The sequence below is a fragment of the Oenanthe melanoleuca genome, chromosome 3, assembly GCF_029582105.1.
Source record: "Oenanthe melanoleuca isolate GR-GAL-2019-014 chromosome 3, OMel1.0, whole genome shotgun sequence".
Lineage (NCBI taxonomy): Eukaryota > Metazoa > Chordata > Aves > Passeriformes > Muscicapidae > Oenanthe > Oenanthe melanoleuca.
The window spans coordinates 95,309,860-95,337,206 of NC_079336.1; the positions used below are offsets into that span (position 1 = coordinate 95,309,860).

General features: G+C 39.8%; 1 protein-coding gene across 1 annotated transcript in view; it reads right to left on the bottom strand.

The window, feature by feature from the left end:
* The window catches only part of FSHR (follicle stimulating hormone receptor), a 75,335-nt gene that overhangs the window by 34,032 nt on the left and 13,956 nt on the right, over positions 1-27,347 (bottom strand). Inside the window, 1 exon segment of the mRNA XM_056487031.1 lies at positions 13,075-13,146. Coding sequence (XP_056343006.1) covers positions 13,075-13,146 — 72 coding nt within the window.

Here is a 27,347-nt window from a genome sequence, read left to right on the forward strand (position 1 = left end):
GGCAGCAAAAAGAACCTGAATAAAATACCTAGAGTCTTATTTTACAAATAACAGAAGAGCTGTCCACTATGAAGCCTTGGAAAAGCATATGCTTCCACCTGAGTTACAGCCCTTATCAGCAAACACTGCAAGGCTGCATGCAGATAAGAAAGCCCTAACAGGGGGAAGATGTCATAAAACTTGGGCCAGAATTCACTATAATAATGTGTCTCTGTATTTGTGTGAGTATACACACAAAATTCCAATAAAAGCACTAAAAATAATAAACCCATGGCCACAGGATGGCTCTTACTCACTGGAGGGAGGCAGCAGCTGCCTTTCTTCACATCTCACCCCATTTACAAGGAGGCTGCTGCCAACCCCTGCTCTGTAACCCACTCTGGAGAAGCACCAAGCAAACAAAGGCTTCCTGCTCTTGAGGGGCTTCCACAAGGAAATCCTCAGCCCTCTGATGGGCAGCCCTTGGGAAGAACCATTCCATAGGAATGAGGCAAAAGCCTTGAGAGCCCAGAGGCAATTCTTGGCCACTTGGGAACGACCTGTTCCCCCTGTGTCAGAGTATTTTGATCTGCTGGGAACCCTTCTCCTCCCCACTGTCCTGGGCATAGAAGGAAGTTGGACCTGGAGATGATGCAAAAAGCCTTATTAGAATTAGCTCTTCCTTCTTCATCAAGAGAAAAGAGGAATCTTCCCCCCTAGCCACAGCACTACAGAAGGAGGCTGAAAAAGAAATGTGGCTAGAATAAAGAATAAATCATGTTTTCCTTAGAAGCTGCTGTGTCTATTCCTTTGCTGAACAGTATTACATATACTTATATTTTTTTCTGTCTCACTTCCTGTATTGATGTAAATAAAATGGAACTTTCAGTGTTTTCACAGCATGCAAGCCTGGCAAAGCCTTTTTGTATTTCCAGTAAAACCCTTTGAGAAAATGCTACTGATAAGGGGAAAAAATAATTCCTGAAGAGATCTCAAACCACAAAAATTACAATTTGGAAAAGTCATGCTTATGAAAAACATTTAAAAAATAAATAAAATTTAATCCGTCATTTCTGACAAGTATCATTGCTTTAGTTGAGACTAAAGAAGATTTCAGACTCTGCAGCAGAAGGAATGAAAAGCCATTGGTTTTAATAGTGGATCTGTATTTACATTAACATTCTATATTTTAGAGGAGTGCATATTTTCCTGCAATTTTGAATAAATGTTTTCTCTAGAAAGCACACAGCTCAATACACAGAGCACAGAAGCACACAGACTTAAAAGCAATCCTTTGACAGTAAATTAGCTCAGATTTAAAGGAATGTTTTTTGCATGTTAAATACTGAATTAAAACTAAAAGAAAAATGATATCCTGCTTCTTTTTTCACCAGATGGGGGAAAAAGCATGCATTTTGAATTATTTTAACAGCAAAATGAAGAAACAAATATAACATAATATTACAGAACGTGATCAGAATTCCCTCTGTAAGATGCTTTGTCTTGAAATTACTCAAATTAGGACCAGATCCCTGGACAGAAGGGCATTTTACTTCCATGTAGAAAGATACAGCAAACAGAAAACAACCAGCACACACCACGTTCTTCTATACAAAGGTAACATTAAACTCTTTCCATCAGTTCCAAGGTGCAGTGTGGCTCTGGCTAAGAGATTCCCCAAGTGAATCCCTTGTGCTCCAAGTGAATGCCATTTGTGAGGACAGACTATGCAGCAGATTAAGTATGTGGGGGTTTTAATTTTTGTCTTTGCCCTGGGGGCTCAATTACTGAAATAATGCAATTGGTACTTCAAAATGGCAGGGTCAGGACAGTGGCACCTATTTAACTTCAGGACTGCACAAAGCCCCACATCAAATGATCCAGATTTAGTTGATCCTCACCAATTCAAACATACTTGTGTATTTTGATTTTTTTGGTGTGTTTTTTTTTTTTGTGTGTGTGTTTGTTTGTTGTTGTTATTTGTCCTTTTTCAACTGGCAGACACTTCTAATCAATTTCATAGCTTACTTTCAGTTAAATGAATGAACATCTGTGAGCATGCAAGTCCCAAGAAGCCAGACAGAGAATATTTATCCATGAGACCTGTTTAAAGAGATTAATGCTACAAAATTACTCCACTTCTGCTCACATTTTTCTCTGTGTGGTGCTAAAGTCAATTTAAGTCACTTTCATCTACTGAGGACTGAGAGGGGAAGAGGAACTCCCCTGGAGTTCAAGTTATGACCTGAACTCAGGACACAACTCTCTCCCATCTATTCCTGTGACAAAATGTGATATATTTTGGCTCATCATTCAGAGTCTAGAAGGGTAGCACCAGGATGCATGCTCTTATATCCTCCTCCTTAAAGATGTGCAGATGGAGACCTGCTAGGAGAGCTCAGATTTGTCAGTGACATGATTGCTTAGGAAGGTGCCAAAGGAGAAGAAGGAAGGCTCCCATTAAAAAGGGAGAATGCAGCTGATTTTATCTTTATTTAGCTAAAAGTGAGGTAAAAAGACTTTATTGATGTGGATGGCAAAAAATCTTCCATTTATCCACAGAGGAGGCACAGCACAGCCAAAGCAATCAAACCTTCCCACAGTGCCCCACAAAGGAGTGTGGACACCCACTGAGACCCCATTTCAAAATCTGGCCAAAAGAGGCTGCTGCTGCTGACAACCAGCTGTGGCAGCCTTAGCTTGCAATGAATCACCATCTCCTGAGGGCACAGGCTGAGATCACCCTCTCCTGGAATGCGAGCCATCAGCCTACCCATGTGAAAATAAAACATTCATCACACACATGCAGACTGGATATGAACAAATGACCCAGAAATCTGGGGGTTCCAAGTCCTATTACCCTCTGTCTGAGCCATTCTTCTGTCACATTACACTTGTTGTGACATATTTTGTGTGGGCTGCTGGGTGGGGGGTGGAGAACAACCCAAAGCCTACTTTGTCTTTTAGTCCTAAAATTATGTATAACTCCTTCAACATACAAATAAAAGAGAAAAGCTACCACGAAAGAAGAAAATGTGGTAGCAAGGGAAAAACTTCCTTGTTGCATATTAGGTCTTCATTTGAATTCCAGCATACATCTGAATGAATTATATTTTTTAATTTGTTTAACTATGCTAATAGTCACCATGCACTAGTGGTTTTAGCAGTATTTTCTCTTTATGTGTAAGACTCAAGAATTGCCATAGCAACTCGCTTCCTAATTAGCCTTCAGTTACTAACAATCAATACCATTAGACAAGGTCAGTGCTGGAGTAAGAGCTGCAGTAAGCTCTACAGATTTTTAAAAAGGCTACTGAGAGTGAATAACAGCAAGAAGAGGAAGAGAGGGCTCCTGGATGGTCTTCCTTAAGGAATGGTGGTCTCCCCCAGGGAAGATTGCTCTGCCATTCCTCACTCTCCTGAGAACCAAAGGAGTCGTGCAACTGAGAGCTTTGCCACTTGAGTGCAGAGAGCTTTCAGCTTCCTGCCAGCAGTTTCACAAAATACAGGGAATAGAGGCATCTTCACATGTGCAGATAAAAGGGCATTTACTGTCACATTGCTGGGACTGATGTTGACTGCACAACACCAAAATCAAGAACAAATTCATCCCAGATTTTTATCAATATGAAATCAATCTCCCTGTGTGAGAAAGGTGCCCAAAACCTGGAGACTGTCCAGTTCACAGGAAGGTGCTGCCTGGGAGTTAAGCCAGTGCAGTGCTTAGCTGAGATCCCATTAGGAGACCCTCCCTCTGGAGACCTGAGTGATTGCCCACTGCTGACACAATTCCCCCTTCATTTTTACAGCCTGTTTCAGCTGTTAACATGTTATCTGTTACCCTGAAAGCACAGTGCCTGGCAGCACAGTAGGATGGAAATATAATGTGCTATTCAGAGCTACTCTAGGTCCTGGGAATACAAAACAGGATCCTTGATACTGACAGATGAAGGCTTGTGAAAAGCCACTTTACTTGTTAGTGTGTTTAGGTCTCTGCTACCAAGAAACACAGGCAAAATCAAGCTTATTTTTAAATAAACAGTTTGTGTTGTCAATTATGCCTGGGCACATGGCTGTCGCAGATGAACTGAAATCCATTTACTTTTCTCTGCAGAAGCTCATTGCCTCTTGGCTCTGTCCTCTGTTCCTCCCTGGAGGTTATTCCTCTGCTGCAAATGTGCCCCCAGCCTCAGCCCATAGCACTGGGTCCCCCAGCACAGGGTCAGGATCAGGGAATGGAGGAGCCAGGATGTGGCAGGTGGTGAAAATGCAATGACAAAAGAGTCTGGACAGTGCTGTGTGAGGGCATCTCAAGTCATGAGTTTTGAGGCAGTATGTCTTGACCTTCCTCTGCACAGGATGTCTCAAAGAAGGATGAAAGGGCTTTAAGCTCAAAAAGGGCAGCTTTTATTAGAATATCAACTAGGATAATTAACTTTAAAGCAGAAAAACCTTACAGGATATTGGAAGAGAACTGAGAAGATTTAAATGCTCCCTACATCCAGTGATCCTTGGAGGTTTGGAGTTCACAGAATCATAGAATAGTCCAGGCTGGAAGGGACTTTTCAAGGCCATCCAGTCCACCTTCAGAGACAGAAAACTAGTAGACCAGGTTGCCAGAGAGCAGAATAATCTGACCTTGAATGTTGCCAGGGATGGCTCATCCACCACTGCTCTGGGCAACACATTCCAGTGGCTCAGCACCCAAACAGTAAAAAGCTTCTTCCTTATATGTAATCTAAACCAACCCCCTTTTGGTTTAAACCCCTTGTCCTGTTGCAACAGGCCCTCTTGGAAAGTCTGTCCCCCCCTTTTGAGCAGTCCATCTCTAAACACTGAAGGGCCAAGTTCCTCAATGGCTTGTTCCTGGTGGCAGCAAGCTGTGCTCAGACCTCCTGTAAATCCTGCCCATGACTCCTGGGGCTGCTCCCTGCTCTCCAGGGCAGACCTTGGGTGACACATATCCATCTCTCACTCTCCCAGCATTTGCAGCCCCCCAAAGCTGCAAAGCCCCTTTATCCCACAAAGGAAATACCCAACACTCCATCCTCCAGGGAGCCCTTGCTGCTGCCAGCTCTCCTAAAGAGCCTCATCTAATTGGAAACAGAAATTATAAATAAGCATGTTCTTTTCACTGTGCTGTGCTCACCCCTTCTCACAGCTCAAATGGGAAAAGCATAAATCTTAAAAATCCAGCACAAGAAGCCTTAAAAATGTGGGGAAAAAAGATGAAAAACATCACTGTGAAAACCTAATTGCAAATAAAAGATAAGATTGACAAAGGGATTAGGCATGTCTAATGAGCACCTTCACTTCATAATTACACTAGAAAGAATAAACATTTCCAGATAAAGATGTAAATCTTTGTGCTCTTGAGCAGAAAAGCAAGACAGAAGTAAACAATGCTTCCAAATAACAAAAACTGATTTAATTCTGTCCCCAGATGAAATTCTGCATTATTCCTGCTTTTAGTGAAGAAACTTGTAAGCACAAGACAAAATGGAGAGATCATTCCTGGTGTTTGTGCTGAGAAACCTCCTATTTATTCTGTTCAGAGGAGGAAGCACCCTATGAGGTGGACAAAAAAATTCTCCATGTGAATGAGCTATCCCATAGCTGCTCCAGAAATGTTCTCTTGGACATCCTCCTTCAGAAAGTGACATCAGCAGCTCTCAGAGGTGAATTCTGAAATGGGAAAGTCAAAAGCCTGTCCCTGTCCCCAGCTCCCAGCCTTCTCCTGACTACTCTGGGAAAGTTACAGACACCAAGAGTTGCTTTCTGCATTTCTCTCACAACCATTTGTAATTTCCATCTGTGGTGTTGGCTCCCCCAGCATTCAGAATATTTTCTGGCTCAGTATCTGTCTACCATTCTAAATCCTAGCAATTTAAATGTTTCCCAGACTACTCTCTATGCATATACCAGCACACATTTAAGTATTTAAATACATATATTCTGTCATGTGGTGAATTGTTTAGTCACAAAAGATACACCACACTTACTTATTTTTAAAAAATGGTATACATATATGGAAGTCTTCATTCAAACCAGATTTCTGCCCTAGAAATCAAAACAAATATTCACAGTGTTTTGTGAGCAAATTGTTCTTGGCTTGGTCACAAAACAATGGGCAAAATTAATCTCTGTTTTTACACCTGGGATGAATTAGGGCCAGCAGAGCCTTTGATAGAAAAATCAAAATGCAGCTCACTAATAATGATAAAATGCTCAGTTGCCTCTCCACTGAGAAAAGAAGCCATCAAACTAATGATTAAATCCACATCAATCATTTGGCACAATAAAAATAAAGGCTATGAATATAATGTTGTCAGAGAATCAACATCTCCTGCTTAGAAAATAAATGTCTTGACTTCATCTCAACATTTGTTTTCCATAAATGCTGAGGGTTATATCAGCATTTGTACAGCAATGGGAAACACTCCTTCATTGCAACATGTCAATTCCAGAAGCATTATTCCTAAAATAAGCAGAAGAGCTGGATAAAATTAATATGGGACGGTGTTCCTGAAATCCTCCTGAAATTGAATTGTCATTTCCAAGCTGGTGCCAGACCTCTTCTTTCTACAAACAATATTTAGTTGTGGCAACAATAAATATTGAGGCAAATCCCATTTAGAGCAAACTGGGCACATTTCAAGGAGGTCACACCTTTTGCATTCACTCACTGGTACAGTTACAATACATTCATCAAGATTAATAGGAAAAAATCCTATAAAAACCTTTTTTATAGTTAGAAAATACCTACTTTTTTCTTTTTTTCTTAAAAAACCCTAATTTTGTATTTACAGTTCTGTTTTCAAGTCAGTACCTTTTAATTCTGAATTCTATTGAGACTTTTGGGAGTCAACCTGTAACTAACACACAAAGGGGAACATTTTTTGCAAATTATTTAGGGATATTAGAATGAATATACTGATTTTATCAAGAAAAATATAATTATTTAATTCAGGTCAATATCCTGGCACATCACATGAGAAAAAGCCATATATTTTGTCATGTTTGATGATGTATGAATTATATTTGATAATGAAAATGTAACTAGAACTGGCAATTCTGAGTTCTTAGTCCCATGGTATATGCAAGTAAATTTGATAAATGTACCACTCAGCCACCTTAAGAATTATGTTAATTAGTAAATATGCATTTTTATATTTACAAAGTCACTTAGATAGTAATTTATTCTACCTTGAAAGCACATGAATCTCATAACAAAATACAACTTGAAAGTTCCTTTATTTCCAAATAGAGCGAATCTTCTGGAGGAAAGAGATGAAAACTGAAGAAGTGACAGATTTTGGGGAAAAATTTTTGATTTTGCCAGCATCCATCCTTCCCTCTTGGAAGAAAAATCCCACCCAGAAGCACCTGAGATGAATGCCAAAAAGCAGAAAGCAGACATAGCAGCCTCCTCAGCATGCAGTGAACATACCCACGGGAGACAAGAAGAAAGATTATGGGATTAATTCTGCACCACAGGATGGCCATCAGTTCTGAGGCTCCTTGCTAGGTTTGCCAGTCACAATAATCAGCTTCATGCCTCCAATGCAAGGACTGCAGTGGGGCTGCCTTGCAAAACTTAATGATCCAGAGGAAGGGAATATTTCTGTGTGATGCTGGACCTCCAGCACGTCTGGCACAGCCTCTTGCTCTGGTGATGGCAGGGGAAGCCCAGCACAGTGTCTAAGAGCAGGGCAAGCCAACTGAGGAACAATCTTACTAACTGAGAAAAAAAACCCTGATAATTCAGAACACTTTCACCTTTTTTTTTTTTTTTTTTTTAAATCACCGGGCTAAGACCTTCTTTGAGAACTGTGCATTTCACCCTCAAATCTCATCTTGGATGAATGAGAGGCTACTTGAGAGCCTACATTTATAGAAGCAAAAAGGCTATCTTAATTTAGGATGCACTTAGTTTTATCTGTTTGGTTAGCATGGAGGAAGGCAGAACACTGGATAAAAGTTTCCTCCTAAAAGAGAATGGGAACTCACACAAGCATTTGCCCACATTTCATGTTTTATGAATTCAGGTAATCTGAACAGTATGTCACTGGAGACAGGTATTAAAGCATTTAGCATACATTCAGACAAGTTGGTTCCCTTTTTTTCCATCTCTCTGTCTAGACAGCTGTAAAACAGGGACCTGAAATGATGTGCAAGATGATTCTCCCATTAAATACTTCAGTCTTTAATGTGGGCTTCACACCAATGCAGTTAACAAATAAAGATTCTGCTAACAGTTCATTACCACAAAGCTCATTCTTGCTCAACAAAAGCAAGTAATGACAAAATGCATTTTCTTTCTAAATTTATTTTATCAAAGAAAGCAAGCATCAAGATACTAAACCACATAGAAAGAATTATGAGATACTTCTTTCTTGTGCTCTGATGTGTTTAAATTAAAATATGCAAATATTAGCGTGTTTTTCTGGGACTTCTTGAATAGAAAATTTAGAAAATGTTGATTAATTGATTTTACATTTCCTAACTCCTTTTTCTAAGGATTTTTACTTTATTTTTAATTTTGTTCCACCCAAGCATTAGCAAAAGACTGAGATCAGATTATCTTTCCCTGAAATGTAGAAAAACTGTAATTAAATCTCTGCTCTTTGACATCGGCCATAACTGACACGGATAATAAATTTTTCCTTCAGTTTTTGTACTTGTGCAAGGGATGACAACAGTAACTGCAAGTGGAAGATCTCTTCCACAGATAAGCTTTGTCAGGGAAAAGCAGAATACCAAGTGATGATGCAGCAAAAGGTTTATGGATTATAATAATGCCACCCTGTCTTCCTTCACTGCTTATTGTGTCTAGAACACAAGGCATAGCTTGCACAGAGCTGCAGGGATTGCACATTTCTTCTTTGGGATAACAGGTTGAATTTTGAATCCCTTTTCCTATGCTGGTTACTTTGCCTTCCCATTTTTGAACAGTAGTTCTCTGTTCCCTGAGAGAAAATGCATAGACTAATTTAAATGCATTAAGTAGCACACTTATTTTGACAGCCTGGCCTTAAGATGCAGAAAGTTACACAGAAGTTCCTATAATGTAAATTAGAATTTAATATCCATAGAGTTGCATGTTGAGAATATATCCTGGAGTATTTGCTACCAAAGGATGACTTTTACCTTATTCAGTATGTATTTTGGTACACAGAATGATCTGTGTACCACTTCCACCTTAGGGATGTAAATAAATACTTTTATAAGCACGCTGTATTTAACATATATCACAGAAGATCCTGAAAATCCACATTTTTCTACTTGCAAAAAAATAAATAGCAGGTTAATCCAAGTGATGCAATGAAAGGTGGAAAGCAACTCCTGCCTAGATATAATTTCCAAGTGTTTTGGCTACACTGAATCATAACCATTTCCTCAAAATAGCTTTAATAAACTTATTTAAGCCCAGCCTTTTGCATATCAAATGAGGCAGCACACGATACAAGAAAAACTGGAGAAGCTGTGAAATGCTGAACAGCTTTCTTGGTAGCAGAAGACACAGGCTGCTCATCCTTAGGTGATCCTGCAATTCCTGCCTCCTCCCTTCCCTCCCAAGTCTTTGGGCTCTACACTGAAAAACGTCAGAGATTCATGAGCAGGGGTTTAGAGAAGCTCATTTTAGGAGAACATGGGAGGGGTTAGCCACTTGCTAGCCCAGGCTACTGCTGAAGAGGGTTGAATTTGCCAGGTTGTTGCAACTTGCTAAAGAAAGTGAAGTCTTTGCATTGACGCCAAATTTTCTAGGTGAGACTTACAACTAAGCCAAGATTTGTGGTCCTTCCCCAGCCACAGAAAGAGACACAACCCTTGATTAAAAATTCTGTCTTCTGGTCTCCCTTGTCCACAAGTAACTCCTCTGAGTTTTTGTAAAAAGTACCCAGTGTGATCTGAATGAGCCAAAGTGTGACTCACCTTTTAGCCTACAGGGGCAAACAGGAGAGATTTTAGCACCATCCATCAGGTTGGTTGTTGTTTATGGAATAAGCTGGTGCTTGTGTAACTAGCTCACAGAGCAGCAGTGCTTGTCCTTAGGAACTATCACTGGATCCACAGTCTCAACAAAGAGAAAATCCTGAATGCACTAAGTAATTGAGTAAATACATGATTCAGGGCTATTTTTCTCTGCAAATTTGTGAGGAAGCAAGCAGAAGATAGATGCTGTCTTCCATGGACAGGGAACTTTTGTTTCCAGGAGTGTCAGCTCTGGTGGATTCCCACAACCCTAAAAACTTCAGCTTTCCATGCTCCCCAAGCTCATCAAGCTCTGTTATCCATACCATGGTTCATGCTCTTAAAATGGGACTTTGCCAGTATCTGTTAAAAAATGTCTCCCTCCAATTACTCCAAAATAAAACCAGGGCAAATAATGGTGGTTTTTTTCCCTCTGTGACATCTTTTAGTTCAAGAAGTACTTCATCCTCACAGCTGAGTTGCCTTAGGCTGCACACAGGATGGGTTTGAGAGCAAATGATGAACCAAAGCATTATGTTTTAGCTTAAACCCTTCAAAAAGAACAAATAACTGATGATGAATTTTCAAGGGGATTGTGCCTCAGGGTGCAGACATGAAGCCTCTTTTGCTTGCACAGGGTAACACAATCAGACCAAACTTCCTATAAATGTGATGCCCAAATCAGGCCTTGTTGGACCAAGATTCACAAATCCATCTTGTAATAAAAGCAGAAAACTCAGTAACAGAAAAAGAGAGACTTAGTGTTGCTTCTGACTGTCTCTACTCCAAATTAATCTCTTTCTGTGCAGGTTGAGGATGACATAGCTGCTGCAGAGCATGTCAGATGGATTTTGCCAGGTATGTGCCTGCACAGGACTGCTTTTTCATTTAGTAACTGGAGCTTTAACAACAAGTTACCATCTTTCCACTGGATTCCACAGGAAAACCAGACCTTTCCACATCATCCCTGGACCTTCAGAGGAAAACTGCACCTTCTACAGGAGCACTGCTTCAGCTGACCCACATCTGCCACTGCAGGAGGATGCAGCCACCATTTAATGGGACTGCTTCCAACACCCTGACTGACTGACAGGGTGTCAGGTTGTATTGTGACTCTGTCAGGGTTGGGATTGTTCTTTGTAATACTGTATTTCTATTTTAATTTTCCTAGTTAAGAACTGTTATTCCTAATTCCCATATCTTTGCCTGAGAGACCCTTAATTTCAAAATTATTATAATAATTTGGAGGAAGGGGGTTTACATTCTCCATTTCAAAGAGAAGCTTCTGCCTTTATTGGCAGACACGTGTCCTTCAAACCAGGACACCTGTTCTCAGAAACACACTTAGGAATGATGCATTAATGATGAAAATCACGAGTACAGCTAAGCTGGACTGCAGAAGATACTGTTTTTCTTCAGTAGCACATTCAGGAAATATTGTCTCTCTTCATTTTTAGCCTACTCAGTTCTAGGGGAGCACACACATACACTACATTGAAGTGTCTCATTTGTATACATCAGGCCATCCACATTTTACCATATGGAGGTATCACATCATTAATAGCTGTTTTCCTTAAATAGCCTACAGTTTGCTTAATCTTTCTTTCTGTGCATGATCTTGCAAGAGTAAAAAGGCTTTCATACAAAGGCTGTGTTTTTATATGCAAATCTATTATTTGCTTACCCACTTTTTTTTTATCCCTGCTTTATAATGAATTTCTGATGAATGTTTTATGGGTTAGGTTTAGGATTTGTAAGCTATCTCAAATTTTATCTGTTTGCTATATTATCTGCAAATACCACAGTTTTGTTGATGTTGATTGATCTCATTTACATATTCATCACACTTTCATTTTCAAGGATGTTTTGCTATAAACTGACTGTCCCCATTTCTCCTTCATGTAATACTATAGATGGATGTATTTTCAAATTGAGCCCATTTTCATGTATATTTTTAGGTTAACAATAAATCACCACTTAGAAACATCCCATTCAATGCCTTCATACACATCTGACATATGGTTTCTGAGTAATTAAAGATAACAGAAGCAGTTCACAATGAACTTTTCAACCCTCTTCACAATCCAAGGTGCTCAATGATTTTCCATAGGGACCAGGCTAAAAGGAGCTCTCACCACCTTCCTGCTAAATCCCTTATTCATCCAAGAATAAGAGGGAGAAGGATAGAAATGATGCAGAGAAATGTCCTTTGGTGTTTTCCCATTACACACACAGCACTGAAGAAGATACTGCATTTTAAGTACATTTCCCCACTCCTATTCAGACTGCTCTTGGGTGAGCAGCCTGTTTGTGATCCTCTCCTATCAGGGTGCAAGTGCTGTTCTGTTTCTAAGCAAAATGTGGTTTGCCCCTACATGAAATATTTCAGAAAACCCATACACGAGGCAGAATAGTTCAGGTTGGACAGTGAGGGTTATAATTTCTGGTGCAAGCAGCAGCTAAGCCATAGATTTTCTGTTGTTAAAGAGAGGTAGGGAACACATTACTAAGGGTTTTCCCTTCCAGTGGTGGAGCTGCAATACCTCCACAACAGTGTGCTAATGAATGTAAGATACATCTGTTCATCAAAGGTGCTCACAGTTGTATCTCCAGGCTGATCACTAAAATTCACAGAAATTAGCTGCTTACACTCCAAACAGTACTAAGATTTTTGGATCTATCACCCTAAGAAACTTCTCTCACACTTCCTGCCAGCTGCCTCTGAACTTGCACAAAACAATCCTATTTATTCCCAAGTGAAAAGAGAATTGGCTGACCAGGAATTAGCATAACAGGAGGTCTTTCCTCTGTTCAATTCCAAAACTCACAAAATAATCTGCTTCCTATGGCACTGTATTTATTTACTGTAATGACACTCCATGCTCAACCAGCCCTTTGACTGAAGACTGTCTGATTCCTGATATGAAAATGTATTTATGACAACATTTTTCTGGAAGGTGTCAATGAAAAAGCAGTCTATTTTTTCTTACAACAGAAAGATAAAATGATATGAAGCTCAGTGACAGGGACTTGCTCACAGTCTGTAAAAGGAGCTGCAATCAGAAAGTGCTGCTTGGAGTAAAATAGTTGTTTCCTAGTAAATATTGACAAAATACGTACATTTTCTCTAGGTCAACAAGTCCTGCAAAAGCTCCTTTGGGAATGACTCTCATCTTGGTGAGGACAAATCTCCTGAAAATAGAGAAAATGGGGTGATTATTCACTATTCCCAACACAGGACTGTGCAGTAGCCTTGCCAGCACAGGAGAAGCCTTTCTCACAGGCACAGGGATGGTCTCTGGGCTGAAGGCTTTGGCATCTAAATACAGCTGTAATATCCAAAATTACAGCACAGCACTGGGGCTCCTCAGGGGAAAAAAACATCCCTCAGTAGTTGCTGTTTCTTGTTTGCTTCAGGAAGAAATCCAGACTTGCAGCTTCTCTGTTTGCTGAGAGGGAGCAGCATCTTCCTCCTCTCAACTGCTCCTGGGAGTGATGCTCAAGCACAGGATGAGGCACCCTGTGGAGCCAGACTGGGATCAGGTGCTTACTCAAGGCTGTAAAATGGCCCATCCATGCTCATGCAGGAAAATTCCTTAACCTGCTGCAGAGATAATTTAAGGAGTCAGCTACTGTCTCCCATCATTGCAACTTTAATAACTTTATGGCTTCTCACAGTCTCTCTTCTAATTAGTTCATAATGTGCCACAAATTTGGGCTTTGGAATAGTCAATCACACATTCACCAGGACAACATTTTTACCATTTTTTAAAGGTCACAGAATATGCTTTATGAAGAAAACCCATTTGAAATACCATGTAAGCCTTTTTGTTAACCTGGAGTCATATCCTTTAATTGCAATAAACAAAAAGGACTAGAAGACTTCTAATGGCACTTAGCAAATGATATATGGGGTTTCTACTGCTCCTCAGAGAAATAAGGTGTTATCTGCATGATTGTTTTCTTTCACACATTTAATCATTGATAAGAGTCTTGCATGAACAAATGCATACATTAACATGACCTGCTCATCACAAGACATCAGATAACATTGGTTGCATTGAGAGACAGCTGTTAAAAAGTACCTTCTCTTATTTTATAAAAACCCACTTACCCAAGTTACATATACAAACATGTTACATACATACAGCACACCCTGTGATTCAGTTTCTCAGTCTATTTTTCCATGGAAATGGAGATTAATTTTTTTCTGTGTTATCATGGAAGTCTTTTTTCCAGTGAACATATCTACCAGACCACCCCTAATTTTCATAATATCAGAACTGGCCATGCATGGCTGTTTGGGATCACCTTTCAGCTCATATGCTGTCTCATTGTAAGGTCTGCAGGAGGACAGAAATGGAAACTCAGCCTGCTATTACCTGCTGTGCAGTCCTGCAAATTTTAACATAATACCTCAAAACTAGAGACTTACTTCCTTACCATTCACATAAAGTATTCATGCAATCCTCATCTATGTTTTATTTCAGATGATTAGCTGAGAATTTTCATGGGAAATTACCAGGTTTTAATCAAAATTTTAGGGGAAAAACTAATATTCTGTCAGAGTACCAATGTGACAAGTTCACATTTTAAAACTGTACATCTTTAACAGAATCTACCCCCTCATGAGTTAATATTTACTTAAGCAAGACAAAGTCAATGCACACCTCACCTGGTTCTGGAGATGTCACTGTGATTACACCAGGAGTGAACTTGGTTCCACACTTTTTTTTAAACATTGAACTTTATGGTATTCTCAGCTGTGAAAGACGATGAAGTCAACTTGGTATTTCATTATTCTCGTACTATCGTTAACGTAAATCAGAAAAAGCTTCAACACACTGTCACACAAGAATTACAGTATTGAGATCATTATGCAAATGTTAGAAGGATAAAAGAGCTTCCAGAAAAGGCCTAACCTGGATTAGGCAATTTGTAAAACCTGACTGAAAAGAGGGCTGGTGTAATGCATGCAAAGCTGTGGCTGTGCTTCAGAGTGGATGGGTACAATGGATCCTTGCAGAACACCCAGCAGGCTTAGTGCTACAAAGCTGAACCATCAGGAAACCCTTTAACTTTGATCTGCTTTGAAATCTCTCTCAAACTCTGCTTTGTAGAAATGCACGCCTAATTTCTGAGCCCTAGAAAAAAGGGCTTTGTCTGGAAAGCCACCTATCCCTTTTTTATGTCAGTGTGCTAAAATGAATCCTCTCTGTGCAGCACAGGCCATCAGGACATTTGCAATTTTTAATTAAGCACTGGCCTATGCCGTGCTTCACCACAACAAGAAATTGCAGTCTGATACAGAAAGTAATGAAAAGAGGGAAATTTCATTCATGGGTTACTGATATGAGAAAAGCCACATCTGCATAGAACTAAAAATCAGACCTTGAATTTCTTTGTTGAAGACCCTGGTATCCTGTGTTAATAAGGTGCCAGAATTCAGGATCCAAGTGTCTAATGCCCTGAAGCAGTTAAAACAGAATTGAAGTTTAATAGCTGAAATCTCATATTCCACTTAAAAAAAAAAATAAAAAAATTGTTTTTAAACATCTCTGAGTAAGCTATATAAAGTCAGACTTATAGGCATAACTAAAAGTGAAAATTAGAATCAGTTACTCATTGAATTATCAACTGTATAATGAATCTATTATAACTAGCCAAATTCTCTACTGTCTATAAATCTCACCAATTAGTCTCCAAGAATCAATCTGTACTTGACATGAGATACTGGCTGTTCAGTACCAACTCTTTCTGAGGTACATGGGGAAAATAAATGGAAAGCACTTCTAGGTTTTGTTTCTGGCACTATTTTAGGGTCAAATAAATGGATACAGCCCACCTTTGCTAAAGCATGTTTCATGTCAAGAGAAGCAAGTAAAGAAAGGCTTCCTTTAAAAATGTGTACTTAAGAGAGAGATTCAATATTTGGTCCTAAAAATTTATGTTGGCACTTGGGTACCAGCAAGGAAAGTACTGAAAGGCCTAAACATTCAGTGAACAGTGTGGAATTGAAACCCAGAGCAGGTGTCCAACACAAGGCATGAGAAAGTCCTAGAAAGGACTCCAGGGTTGGAGCCACCAAAAACTTAAGAAATGACACAGCAGGGAGCATGGAAAAAGGAAACAAGCCCCAGATGGTCACATGGTTATCCTGCATTTTGTGAAGACAATGTAGCTGGAAATAGAAAAATGGCAATATTAATTACTGTTATTCACTATGTAAAAGGACAGATTTAAGTCTGGCCCATTGCTTCAATACATGCCCTGATGTCCAGAAAAGGTTTCTAAATCCTGACTTAAATCTCTGTTGAAAGTGATTTTTGAAGAGTTTTTTGGTAGGGACTGAATCTCTCTGCTCCAGTTTTACAATCACACTCATACTTTTTGTGTTTCTCTGGACTGAACATGCAAAATTCCCACATCCTTTTTCCATTTCTCACTTTTGTTTTACATATCTCTTTCTTATATAATATTTTTGTTTGTCCCATGAATGGGTGTGAATAAACTCCTCTAAAACTTAAAGCTTGACCTGTCAGGATGAAGACAGAGATATCTCCTGTAGATTTGTTTATTTACATAGGAACATCTAAACCTGACGTTTAAAACAGTGGCATCTTGGTTAGTATGAAGCCACTGACACAGATGACTTGTACTTTATACCACTATGAAGAACAAACAATAAAAATGCATCTTGTCTCTCTATGGCTGTGTCCAGTATCACAGAAATATCAGTGACAAATTAATCTCAAAGCCTATAGGGGACATGATGCAAAGAACAGAAATTAGCAAGTACTGCTAAAATGTTCCTGAATAACCCTCTAACATTTCCAGTTATGACAAGATTTATTGATCTTTTCTTAAAATAGAGTCTTCTCTGGCTGAAGTAGTTCAGACAGGCAGAGTATAAGACATGAAGGAAAAAAAATCTTCAGAAAAATTAATGTTCTCTCATCCAGCCCCACACGATTCCAGTGATAGAAAGGAGATTGACCTCATCATGAAAGGATGGAGAACTGGATATCATTATTCAAATATCTGATGCTCAAGGTAAGGGTGATTAAAAAGACTTGTAAAATTAGAAGACAAAAAAAGTGGACCTATACAGGTCATTTCTGCTAACTGTCTCTGAAAAAAGTGCAAATAAAACCTGTGAAGTAAAGCCACTGTAACCTCACTGTGTTGGTGAGGTTAGCCATTTGTGTTCAGAATGATGTATTTTACACATTCATCTAATGAATTCTCAGACCTTGGTCCCACAGGATTTTCTTGAACAATTAATAAGGTGCTCTTTGGCATAAATTTTCCACCAGAACTTGCTCCCACACTGCTTTGGTGCCCCCTCCTCCCAGCCCCCTTCCTTGGCAAAGGCATCCCCCTGCCACTGGCAATAACCTTGCACAACAAAGAACTGCACTGATTATCAGAAATTAGACTGGCTGAAAAAAAAAAATAAAAGATTCTGCATCATAAAGCCTGGCTGAATGTAGGTCTTTCAAAACACTCGTTAAAACCCATTTCTTAGAGCTACTTAAGTCACACACAGTTAATCAGAAAAGTCTGTGCATTGTAGAATTATCTTCCCTGCCTCATGTAAATTACAGATTCTTGATGTTAAAATGAACTATAGCAAGCAGATACCATAAACTTTATAACTTAAAGACCAAAAGGAAATAAAATAAAAAGCCAAAAAGACTCAGTGACCATAATGCTAAATCACCAACTTTGGTTCCAAAGGAATAAATGTGATAGGATTTTGAAGAACATTTTCACTTTAATCTCCTAGCTAATGGACTGATGCTATCACCTTCTAATCCTCTGCAGCAATGTGCATTTTGTCAAACAAAGATCTACAGTGAAAATTAATTTACTCTCTGTAAATCTTTTTGGTTGTTTCTTTGTTGTTTCTTTCTTTTTGCTTCTTGCTTTGGAGATGTGCCGGAGGTTCCAGCACAAGCAACAGATGAATTTTTGCTTTATATCAGGGGAAGATTCTATGGTTCTATGACCTATTTAATGTGCTCTTGATTAAATGCACAAACCAACAAGATCCTGCATCCTGGTGAGGTTCTTTTTTCCCATTTTTGCTTGATTAGTCCATACAACACTGAAGGACTATTTTGCTTTTCATGCTGTGAGATAAAAAAATACTGCAGACCTCATCTCAGATGGTGTAAACCAATTGATCTGTGTCACTTTGGCCCTAAACTTCTGTCCTAATTCTCACTAGAATGAATCATGAGATTCCTTAAAGCTAAATGTGATTTAATTTAAATTTATGAAGAACATTTGTAGGCCTCCAGCTCACTGAAATGGGTCATAGGGCTTCACTGTGACTAGGGTCTGGTTCTAGTGAACATCTCACTGGGAAGGGGCATATGCAGATGTATGTGAACATTAAAGTATTTCTCCTGCTCAGTTGCCTAGGTGGAAAATCTCTGGAATCTATTCAGTAGGTTGTAGGTGCTTTCAGAAGAAGCAATGCTTTCCCTTTCCCAACAGCAGGAGTACAAAAGTCATAAACTGGATGCTAAAACATCAGGCTTCAAAAACCACCAAGCTAAATGCAAAAAGCTTGGGTTTATTTGCTTTTGGGTTTTAAAGTCTTTAGAGAGCATGCACATCTTGCTGCTAAGCTATTTTCAACACTCACAAGGCTTTAATTTAAGAATGGGGATAGATTTGTATTAGTCACCTCAGTTCCATGGGATCTTGAAGGAGGGACTTTGTAAGGCTGAGTAAAGCAGGATCATGAGGAACAGCACAAGCAGTGCCAAAAAACCATCTCCCACCATCCTGTTGTCTCATCTTTTCAGAGAGATATGGTATTATTTTGAGAGGAAACCAAAGCCAAGCTGAATATTTTTCTGATAATGACAGATTCCTTTCAAAGAGTGGACCCTAAAAGCGCAGGCTATCCCACTCGAATAAGGGAGGATGAGCTTTACAATTCATTTGTTCAACTGAGACATGATCCATGGATCTGTGTGTCTGAGAGCTCCTACTTCACACACATGTAAATGGATTTATGAGAGAAAGACCTTAATTCCTTGCTAACATGCACAATCTGGATTGAAGCATCTGATCACTGCATCCACCTAATGTGCTTTAGTCAGCTGCTCGTCCCTTTCAAATGCTTGAGGAAGAAGTTATCTAGACAGTGCAGCTGGTTTAATTCCTCTTGTGGGATAATAAAAGCTGGTAAAGGTGAGCATTCCAAGGAAAATCTAGGCAATGCTCATTTCATGAAGAAGACAAAAAATGTAAGGTTAATCTGGGAGGGAAGGCTGCTTGGGAATCTTCAGGTGGTGAGTTATGTAAAGACAATCTGTGAGAAAGAAATTATGTTGGTTTGTGAGCTATTAAATAAAGCATTGTACAGTCAAAGTAAATACAATTAGAACTGTGATGATGAAGTTATTAGTGATGTCCATCTGCTTTGCAGGTCTGAATCTAAAAGGCAATAAGTGCAGCAGCTGATGAAAAATCACTCCTTACTCTTTATCAGTGGCCTCCCATAAAAATCAATTTCCTTTTCTTTTTGGAATTAGATTAAAAGGATAATTAATGGTACTGATTGCATCCCTATTCTAAATTTAGTTAACACTTACCCAGTTTAATAATGCCCCCCAGCCACAGAAAGCTGCAGGGAAGCATTTTGAGATCACACCCCCAGTGCCATGTAAGTTTTTCACTTGCAGAGTGGCCACAACACCATGGCAGGGATAACAACATGCCTGTTTCCCCGGCAGAGCTGTGATGCTGCTCCCACAGGCACACAGCAAATTTGCTGTGGGATTTGTTTTTCCCCGAGGACCTTGCTTGGGTCAGCTAATTAATTACACACAGTGCCCGTAGGCAGCTAACAGCTGATAAGGAGAGATAAGGAAACAGAAAACTATTGAGAAAAGAACAAAAAACAACAAAACAACCAAGCATCTCAAAGACTGTAAAAGTGGTCAAACAATGGGCTTGTAAAGCTTACTCTCCCTCCTCCCTGAGGTAGTTTTCCAAAGCCATGGCATGTTTAGTCTCAGCCCTGATAGCCTTTTCATTTCTGGACAAAGCACACTCTGTGCTCAGCAGCACTGCTGCATCCCCCAGCAGATAGCTTCCTTCTGAGGTCACACGTGCAGCCAGCTAAAAATAAAGCTCCAAGGTGCTTTTAAATAGCTCTGCTCGAATAGGGTGGGAGGAAACTGGATGATAAAAAAAAAGACAGGATGGCAAAACTCCCAATTAGAAAAAGGAATGCAACACCAAGACTTTTAGTCATTCTGAGATATTTAATGGTCTACACTTACTGTGGTTATTTCAGTGTGTTTAGGTTGGGTTGATTTACACTGAGGCACAAGAGTTGTGATTATTCAGACCAGCTCCCTGTGTGTGTTAAATGATTTTGTAAAGTCCCTGACAATCAAGTTTGTTGAAGATTTAGATGTAAGTAGCAGTAGTGCACAAGATATGTCCCAGGCAAAGCAATGCAGTCTTGGCAGAGAGGATCTTTTCCCTGCTTTAAGCTCACCCAGAGCTGTAGTAAAGCAAAGCTGAAGCTCTGATTCCTCTCAGCACATACACACACAGAGAACAAGGGTTTGCTGCCCAGCACAAATTGCAACAAACAAGTCCTCTTCAGGCCTCTGAGCAGCTATGTTCACATCTGGGAAGGGTTTAACTGCTTGGGATGAGTTACCACAAAAAAGACCAGCAGTAAGCTTGGCAGCACAGCTAAAATTGCTTCTATTAATGTCAAAGGCATGCTGTGAAAAGTGCTCTGTGCAAGATGAGTAACACAAGTGAATGAAGTTAGCCCATCTTGGTTACAGAGAGCCAGGATGATTGCTTTATTTTTACAAATAGCTATACTTTTATTAGTATTGATTATCCTGCAAGACACTATGCTACTTTTAGACAAGCACTTCCTTCTCATCACAGCTTACTCACAGGGGCCTTTGAGAAATGTCCAGCATGTGATGAATGTACAGCTTCCTTAAACCCTGACCTTGATACCTGCAACCATCCCTATGGTGAGGAGAAGCCATTGAAAATTCATTCACTCCAAGCACATTCTTGGTGCTACATCTATTTATATTAATATCTCTGCATAATTTCCTAACAAAAGCAGCACTGTACAAGCACTGGCTAGTTTGTTCTTCCAAAAGCAATGTTTTACTTTGTGTTCTTTCCCATGGGCAACTTGTCAAGGCAAATACAGTTATGGAAAATGTCCACAGTCCAATCAGATGGGAAGCTTTTAGGTATTGTCTTCACAACTTTCTTCTATTCTTTTGATTCAGTGCAGGAATAACCATCCTGCTCACATACAGCCAGTCACTTAGACTCTTCCTATCCCAAGAATGTGTCAAAAAAGATCTTACTGGATAGCAAAACACCAGATAACTTAGCTGTGTCACTTTATCTTGATAACTTCATTAGAAACAGCTGGAGTGCTTTTTATCTCCTTTCTCATCCATATCTTCATAGGCACTTTACCTGTGCTGCTTAATGGGACACAGATGAAGTATCCCAGAATATTAATGAAAGAAAAAGAAAGACACTCACTGTTACATTCCCTACTTAGCACACAGTCTAATAAGTAACAGGGTCCCCACTAAATATTTGGATTAATTTGGATACATGAAAAGGCTTGTTTGAAGTTGTAATGAGATATCAGATACTCCCAATGCCAGAGCAGTCAGAAACCATTTAAGAAACAGCACTTGGAGGCTCGACTGTACTCCTCTTTCCTATCTGAATACAAGCTTTGCAAAAGTAAATATTCTCTCTGCTATCTACTACGTGCTGCATTTTCCAAGGAGCAGTGTGAGTGTCAAACACAACTGACTCAACTGGAATTCTTGGGAAAACAGCCTCTCTGGAAAGAAAGCTCCCAGAGGCAAACAGCACCTACTCTGCTCTGCCAGACTTGTGCTAACAGAGTTATCCTGAAATACAGAAATGAGCTGGGTCTGTGCCACATGCCCCTGCTTCTCCAGCACCACGGCAAGTGGAGAATTTACATCTTTTTAACTAGTGGAAGCACACATTTAAATTTTAAATGCTTAAGTTTTGAAATAACATTAAAAGTGACAAAGTGGAAAAAATCCCCAACTTTGGTCACTCCAGCACCATGCAAAAAAAAAAGGAAATCTCCTCTGGGCATGCCTTTCTCTAATCTGAATGTCTCTGCTGACTCCTGAACTGCTGCTGCATGTGAAAGTGGGTGAACCACAAACACACACTGAGAATGGGAGCACCCATGAGATTAAAGTGAGCAACAGGTCCCTGTAATTGTAAAAGAGCTCACAGTCCTCACACTTTAAATGCAATTTATACATTTTATTCAAATCCTGTAAACGTTCCTGTTCACTGCCATTGCTCACCACACACTCCCATATCACTGGTCCTTTTTCCATGGGAGCCACAGAGCTCCCATGCCAAGAACTTTTCTCAGTTCATCTCTTGGAGGTTGCTGGGGGAAATCAGCTACAGGTGCCTAGAGTCTTCCAATATTGTCCTGCACTCTACCAAGAGCATCTCTTCTCCCTCATGGTCTTTTTCTGTTATTGAGGTGTCTTCCCCATAGACATTACCAATTTGATAAAGAATCAAAAAGCAAGGAATTCACCTTCTCCTTGTACAAAACCAAATAAATAATCACATTTCCTACTATTTTAGCAGGAATTACCATGCCATTCCAAGAAGCTGAATTTATCTATCTACCTTCCATTAGGCATGGATTTATTTTCACACATTAAAATGATGCTCCTGACTAAATGCAGCATGGCAGCTAGTGTGCCACTATCCTTAAAAATACTAACTGTACTATTCCTTTAAGACTGACAGGTCTCTTCTCAGTGATACACAGGACAAAGCCTGCACTGTTGTCAAGCATGGACCTTTATTGGATTTGAAAGTGAGCAGTATTGTTTCAGAAAGAGGCCACCTTGACCACACTGGCAGCTGAAATGCTAGGTTGTGTTTGGAATGAAGATGTGCTTCGTGCTTTCACCTTCAGAGTGCTTCTCAAACATGAACCCTCCATGGAGCACTTAAAAATAATAAACATACATGGTCCTCCTAAAAAGGGTGATAGAAGAGTGAAATAGAGATGGGAGAAACTTGACCTGTTCATGGCACAGCTGCAGATTACGGAAGACCTCTAAGAGAGAGTTTAGCAGTTATGCCAAGGAAAATATATTCTTTTCAACATCTAACCTCAGTGGATGAGCCTTCTGCCCCCTTCCTACACACCCTTCCATCATATTTCTTGATTTGACTGCGACATCAGCTCTCTAAATGACTGTGATAGGCATCTCCTTGCACAAAACTGGGTAAAAAAAGGCATGTGGATGTGGCACTTGCTGATACTATTTAATGCTTTCAGCACCTCTTTCAGCCTCCCATTTCATTGCACAGAATTGGCTCCACAAGACACTACCAAAAATAAATGTGACAAGAACGCTTCAGCATTCCTTAATAATGAAAATATTAAAAGAATGTTTCTGCTTGCCACAAATTCTTTTCCCAGGTCATTTTGATAATCTTTGTAAAATCAGGCAAGTTGAACTGCCAGTGCAAAATCTCAAGTTGTCCCTTACTCTTCTCCCAGGCCCTCTTTGGGAGGTGGACTAGAAGGCAAGTTGAGGCTCATAATCCTCTAAATGCTTAAGGGTTTTGTGTCACTCGTTTTGTCACTCCTTTTCTAAAACCTTCCTCTCCCTTTTCTACTGTAAAAACAGAGGTTGCAGTTCTGATCCCTTCCATCTCAAAAAGGGTATTTGAGATTGGGAAGGGTAAAGAGGGAGGGCACTAATGCTGATCAAAGACATGATATGACTTTTGTAAGAGGAATAACCAATTTGACTCTGATTTTTTGGCATGGAAAGCTTAAAGGGATGCTAGAGGTCCACAGAAGTCCTGGAGAAGGTGGGCAAGGACTGATTCTTCAACACAAATTTCAGGTAACCCCATGGGCTGGAATTATTTGGAGGCTGGAGGAGTATTGTGTTAATGTATCTTGAATGCTTGTCTGATTCTCAAGCTAACCTTAACAGATCTAAGACTCCCTGTGGTGCACAGGATACTTGATTCACTTACAGCCATAGCTGATCTTGCAGGGAGAGAGCAGGCAAAGGATGGGGTCCCTTCCTACAGAAGGGAAAACTCACCATGATCTGCCTTTGCTGGGCTGTAACCCTGCCTGGAGACCTGGGGAAGAGCATGGCCTGAGCTGGAGCTGATGGGTCAAATTTGAGTTGCTGACCCCTTGCAGAGGATGCTCTCTGGGCTCTATGACATCACTGTGAAGGCTTGGGGCAAGATCATGTTGTAAACAAGCTGCAGGGATTTTCTTTCTTACTGTATCTGAACAACTGTGGTTTTGTCTAAATGTTGGTTGTAGCAAGTATCCCATCAATAATCTACCTGTGGCTCTCAAGTCAAAACAAAGATACCTTCTTAATACACTACAGAAGGCATTTCTAACCTGGAAAGAAATATCCAGCACCACTGACTTCATTTTGCTGTGCCCATATTGATTCTGAAGTAAAGCACAGTGTTTTCAAGCTGGACCAAGGCTTCAGAGGATATTACTCTATATTACCTTGTGCCTGTTTCCTTCATGACAATATCAAGGCTTATGTTTTGCCTGATTGATCCCAGCTGATAGTCCTGACATACTGCAAAAGAAATTGCAGGCTTTAGATTGTGAGAATGACCAAGCAGACCTCAGCATAAATTAGGAACTGGCTATGAGGTTTTTTTTTTTTTTTCCTGTGGAAAGAATACATTGCAGCAGCAAACACTGAAAGATGCAGTAGGCACAATATGCAATCCCTGCACAAGCAGGACACTCAGAGAGCTTTGAACCAGCCAAATAACTGGGAGGTTAAGGATTTAAATAATTGTGTTTAACTGGGGGAAAGAAGGCCTAATAGCATCACTTACAAAATGCACTGACAGTAAACAAAATATCACTAGGTCACTAAATGCTGATCTTTGCCCAGAAACTCAAAGCCAGCTTGGTGCTGAAAAGTGTCTTTCTCCTTCAGGTTCCTCTTTTAATCTGGATAATAAGATTCATCTTCATCTGATATATCTAAGTCTGAATAAAGGTAATTATCCCCTGGAAGTCCAGGAAAAGATTTCCTCTGCTGGCCCTAAATTTAGGAACATGGTGACTCCCATGAATGGCAAGACTGAGTGCATTTAAGTACATACTTTTTTTTTCTAGCATAAAAGTAGTGCTTTGATTTAAGACAACAGAGAACAATATAGAGTGGGCCACCTTCTGAACAAAACCCGCATAAAAAAGAATCAGGTAAACTTTTCTGAGTTCACTTCATATATCAGAAAAAGGAATCTAAACTGCCCTGCTTGCACTGGAGGTGTGAAACAATATGCCTTTTTTCTCAGAGAGAAACAGAGGACCAAAAAAAAATGAAACACAGAACAGAACTCTGCTTGAAAACAAAGTGAAAATAAATCAGCAGTGAATGGATTAGCTTCAGATCAGACTGCCTGGAGCAGCCTGATCTGGAACAGCAGAGCACTCAGGGCTTGTGTTTTTTAAATTAGTTTTAATAAATAGAATCAATAGCTCAAATCATGAAGAAGAACAAAAGCACAGATCAAATCGATCAAGGCTGTAGCTTATCATTATAAGCCAAGGGGTGTCTTCTCTTGTCTGGATGTGATAAGGTGGCAAAAGAATCCACTTGCAGCCTTTCAGTATCTCTCCCAGAACAGCTGTACAGCTGTACACAGAGCTGGATACTGAAAATACTCCAGGTTATCCAAACATAAACACAGACTCCCTTTCCTTTTCCCTGGAAGGAAAAAAACAAACCCAAAAGAATAAATAAAACCCCAGAAATAATATTTTTTTTCTTTTTTTTTTTTTTTTTTTTTTCTTTTTTTCCCTGAAGAAAAATGCAGAATTTTACAGTGAGGACAGAACTAAATAGATTAGCATGCAAGCACCAAGTATGCTGCATTATATACAGGATTTAATTCTCAGGTGAAGAGATGCTAGGTCAGATCACTGGAAAAGTGTCTTTCCACAGAGCAGGTCAGGTAAGGGTGTTGGAGAACACTCAGAAGGTCTCTCTAACCCCATGCTCAGCCAAGGGTTATCCACTGGAGGGGAGCAAGGGAGGTGTTATTAACTTCAATCAGGCTTTGGGAAATGGGAGGGGATAGGTGCACACAGGCACCTCCTTTTCCCCTTCATGCTTTTTGTTTGTTTAGTTGGATTCTTTTTTCCAAAGGGACTTTGTTCTGAGAAGCTGCAGTGTCTTACTAATGGGAGGACCTGGTCACTGAGGAGCTCCCCTTTCATCACAGGGATTTTACCCTGAACACTCCAGCATCAGCTCTGAAGAGTAAGTGCCAGACAGAAAATTAAAGCACTTAAAACCCCCCAGCCCCTCCTTTTCCCCTCTCCAGTAAAACTTTTTGTTAAATTCAAGCCAAGTACAAACTACCAGTCCTGAATTTATTTTATTAAATACAGTAAAACTGATGAGGATTTTGACACACTCTGGGAGAACACCCTAGATGTGTCAGAGCAATGCAAGGTACTGATAACCTCTGCTAATTCCCATTCATCCTCAGTTTGAAAAGCTGGCATCAGTTATGTGGGCTTTGTGCTCATATAGAGCACATAAGAGTCTTTGTCATTGTTGTAGTTGAATTATAGATAAACAGCAGAAGAGGAATAGTAATCTTGTAATAATAGAATATATGACAGGTGTACCACTGAAAGTCATTCACATGCTCCAGTAGTGAGCATGGTTCAAAGTCTATCTGGAATAGACTTCCATCTTGCTAATAAATATTCAGAGACTTTCTAGTCTTCAAGGACGTAATATTGAACATCTGACAGAAAATTCAGTGTAGATCCATAAACATTTTTGATTATATTTCGATCTGAAGTAGATTCCTTAATGTTTATAGCAAGCAGTGCCTTTGCCAGAAGACACAGAACTTTCCTGGGCAAAGTACCCAGTGGTTAACTTCAAGTCCAACAAAATAAACAAAATACCAATTATGATTCAAGTGTAGTGTAGTTTATTTTGTGTTCAGTGAGGAAGAGTTGATTTTTCCCAGCAGTGTCACTTACACTGCAATGATTATTGCACATAAGACAACTTAAGAAAATGATGGAAAAACAAATTAGATGGGCTGCAGATCGTTGGCTTATCTCAACTGCTCACCTTGAAGAGAGAATTAGGGAAACGTAAGATACAGTACTGGATGTCAGGGTGCTAGAAACCTCTGCTCTCCTTCCACCTCCTTGATGTCTCATATTAAAATTAAAAAAAAAAAAGCAAACCAACATTTCCAGCAGGGATGAAACAGCACATCTCACCAGTGTGAGGGTGTCT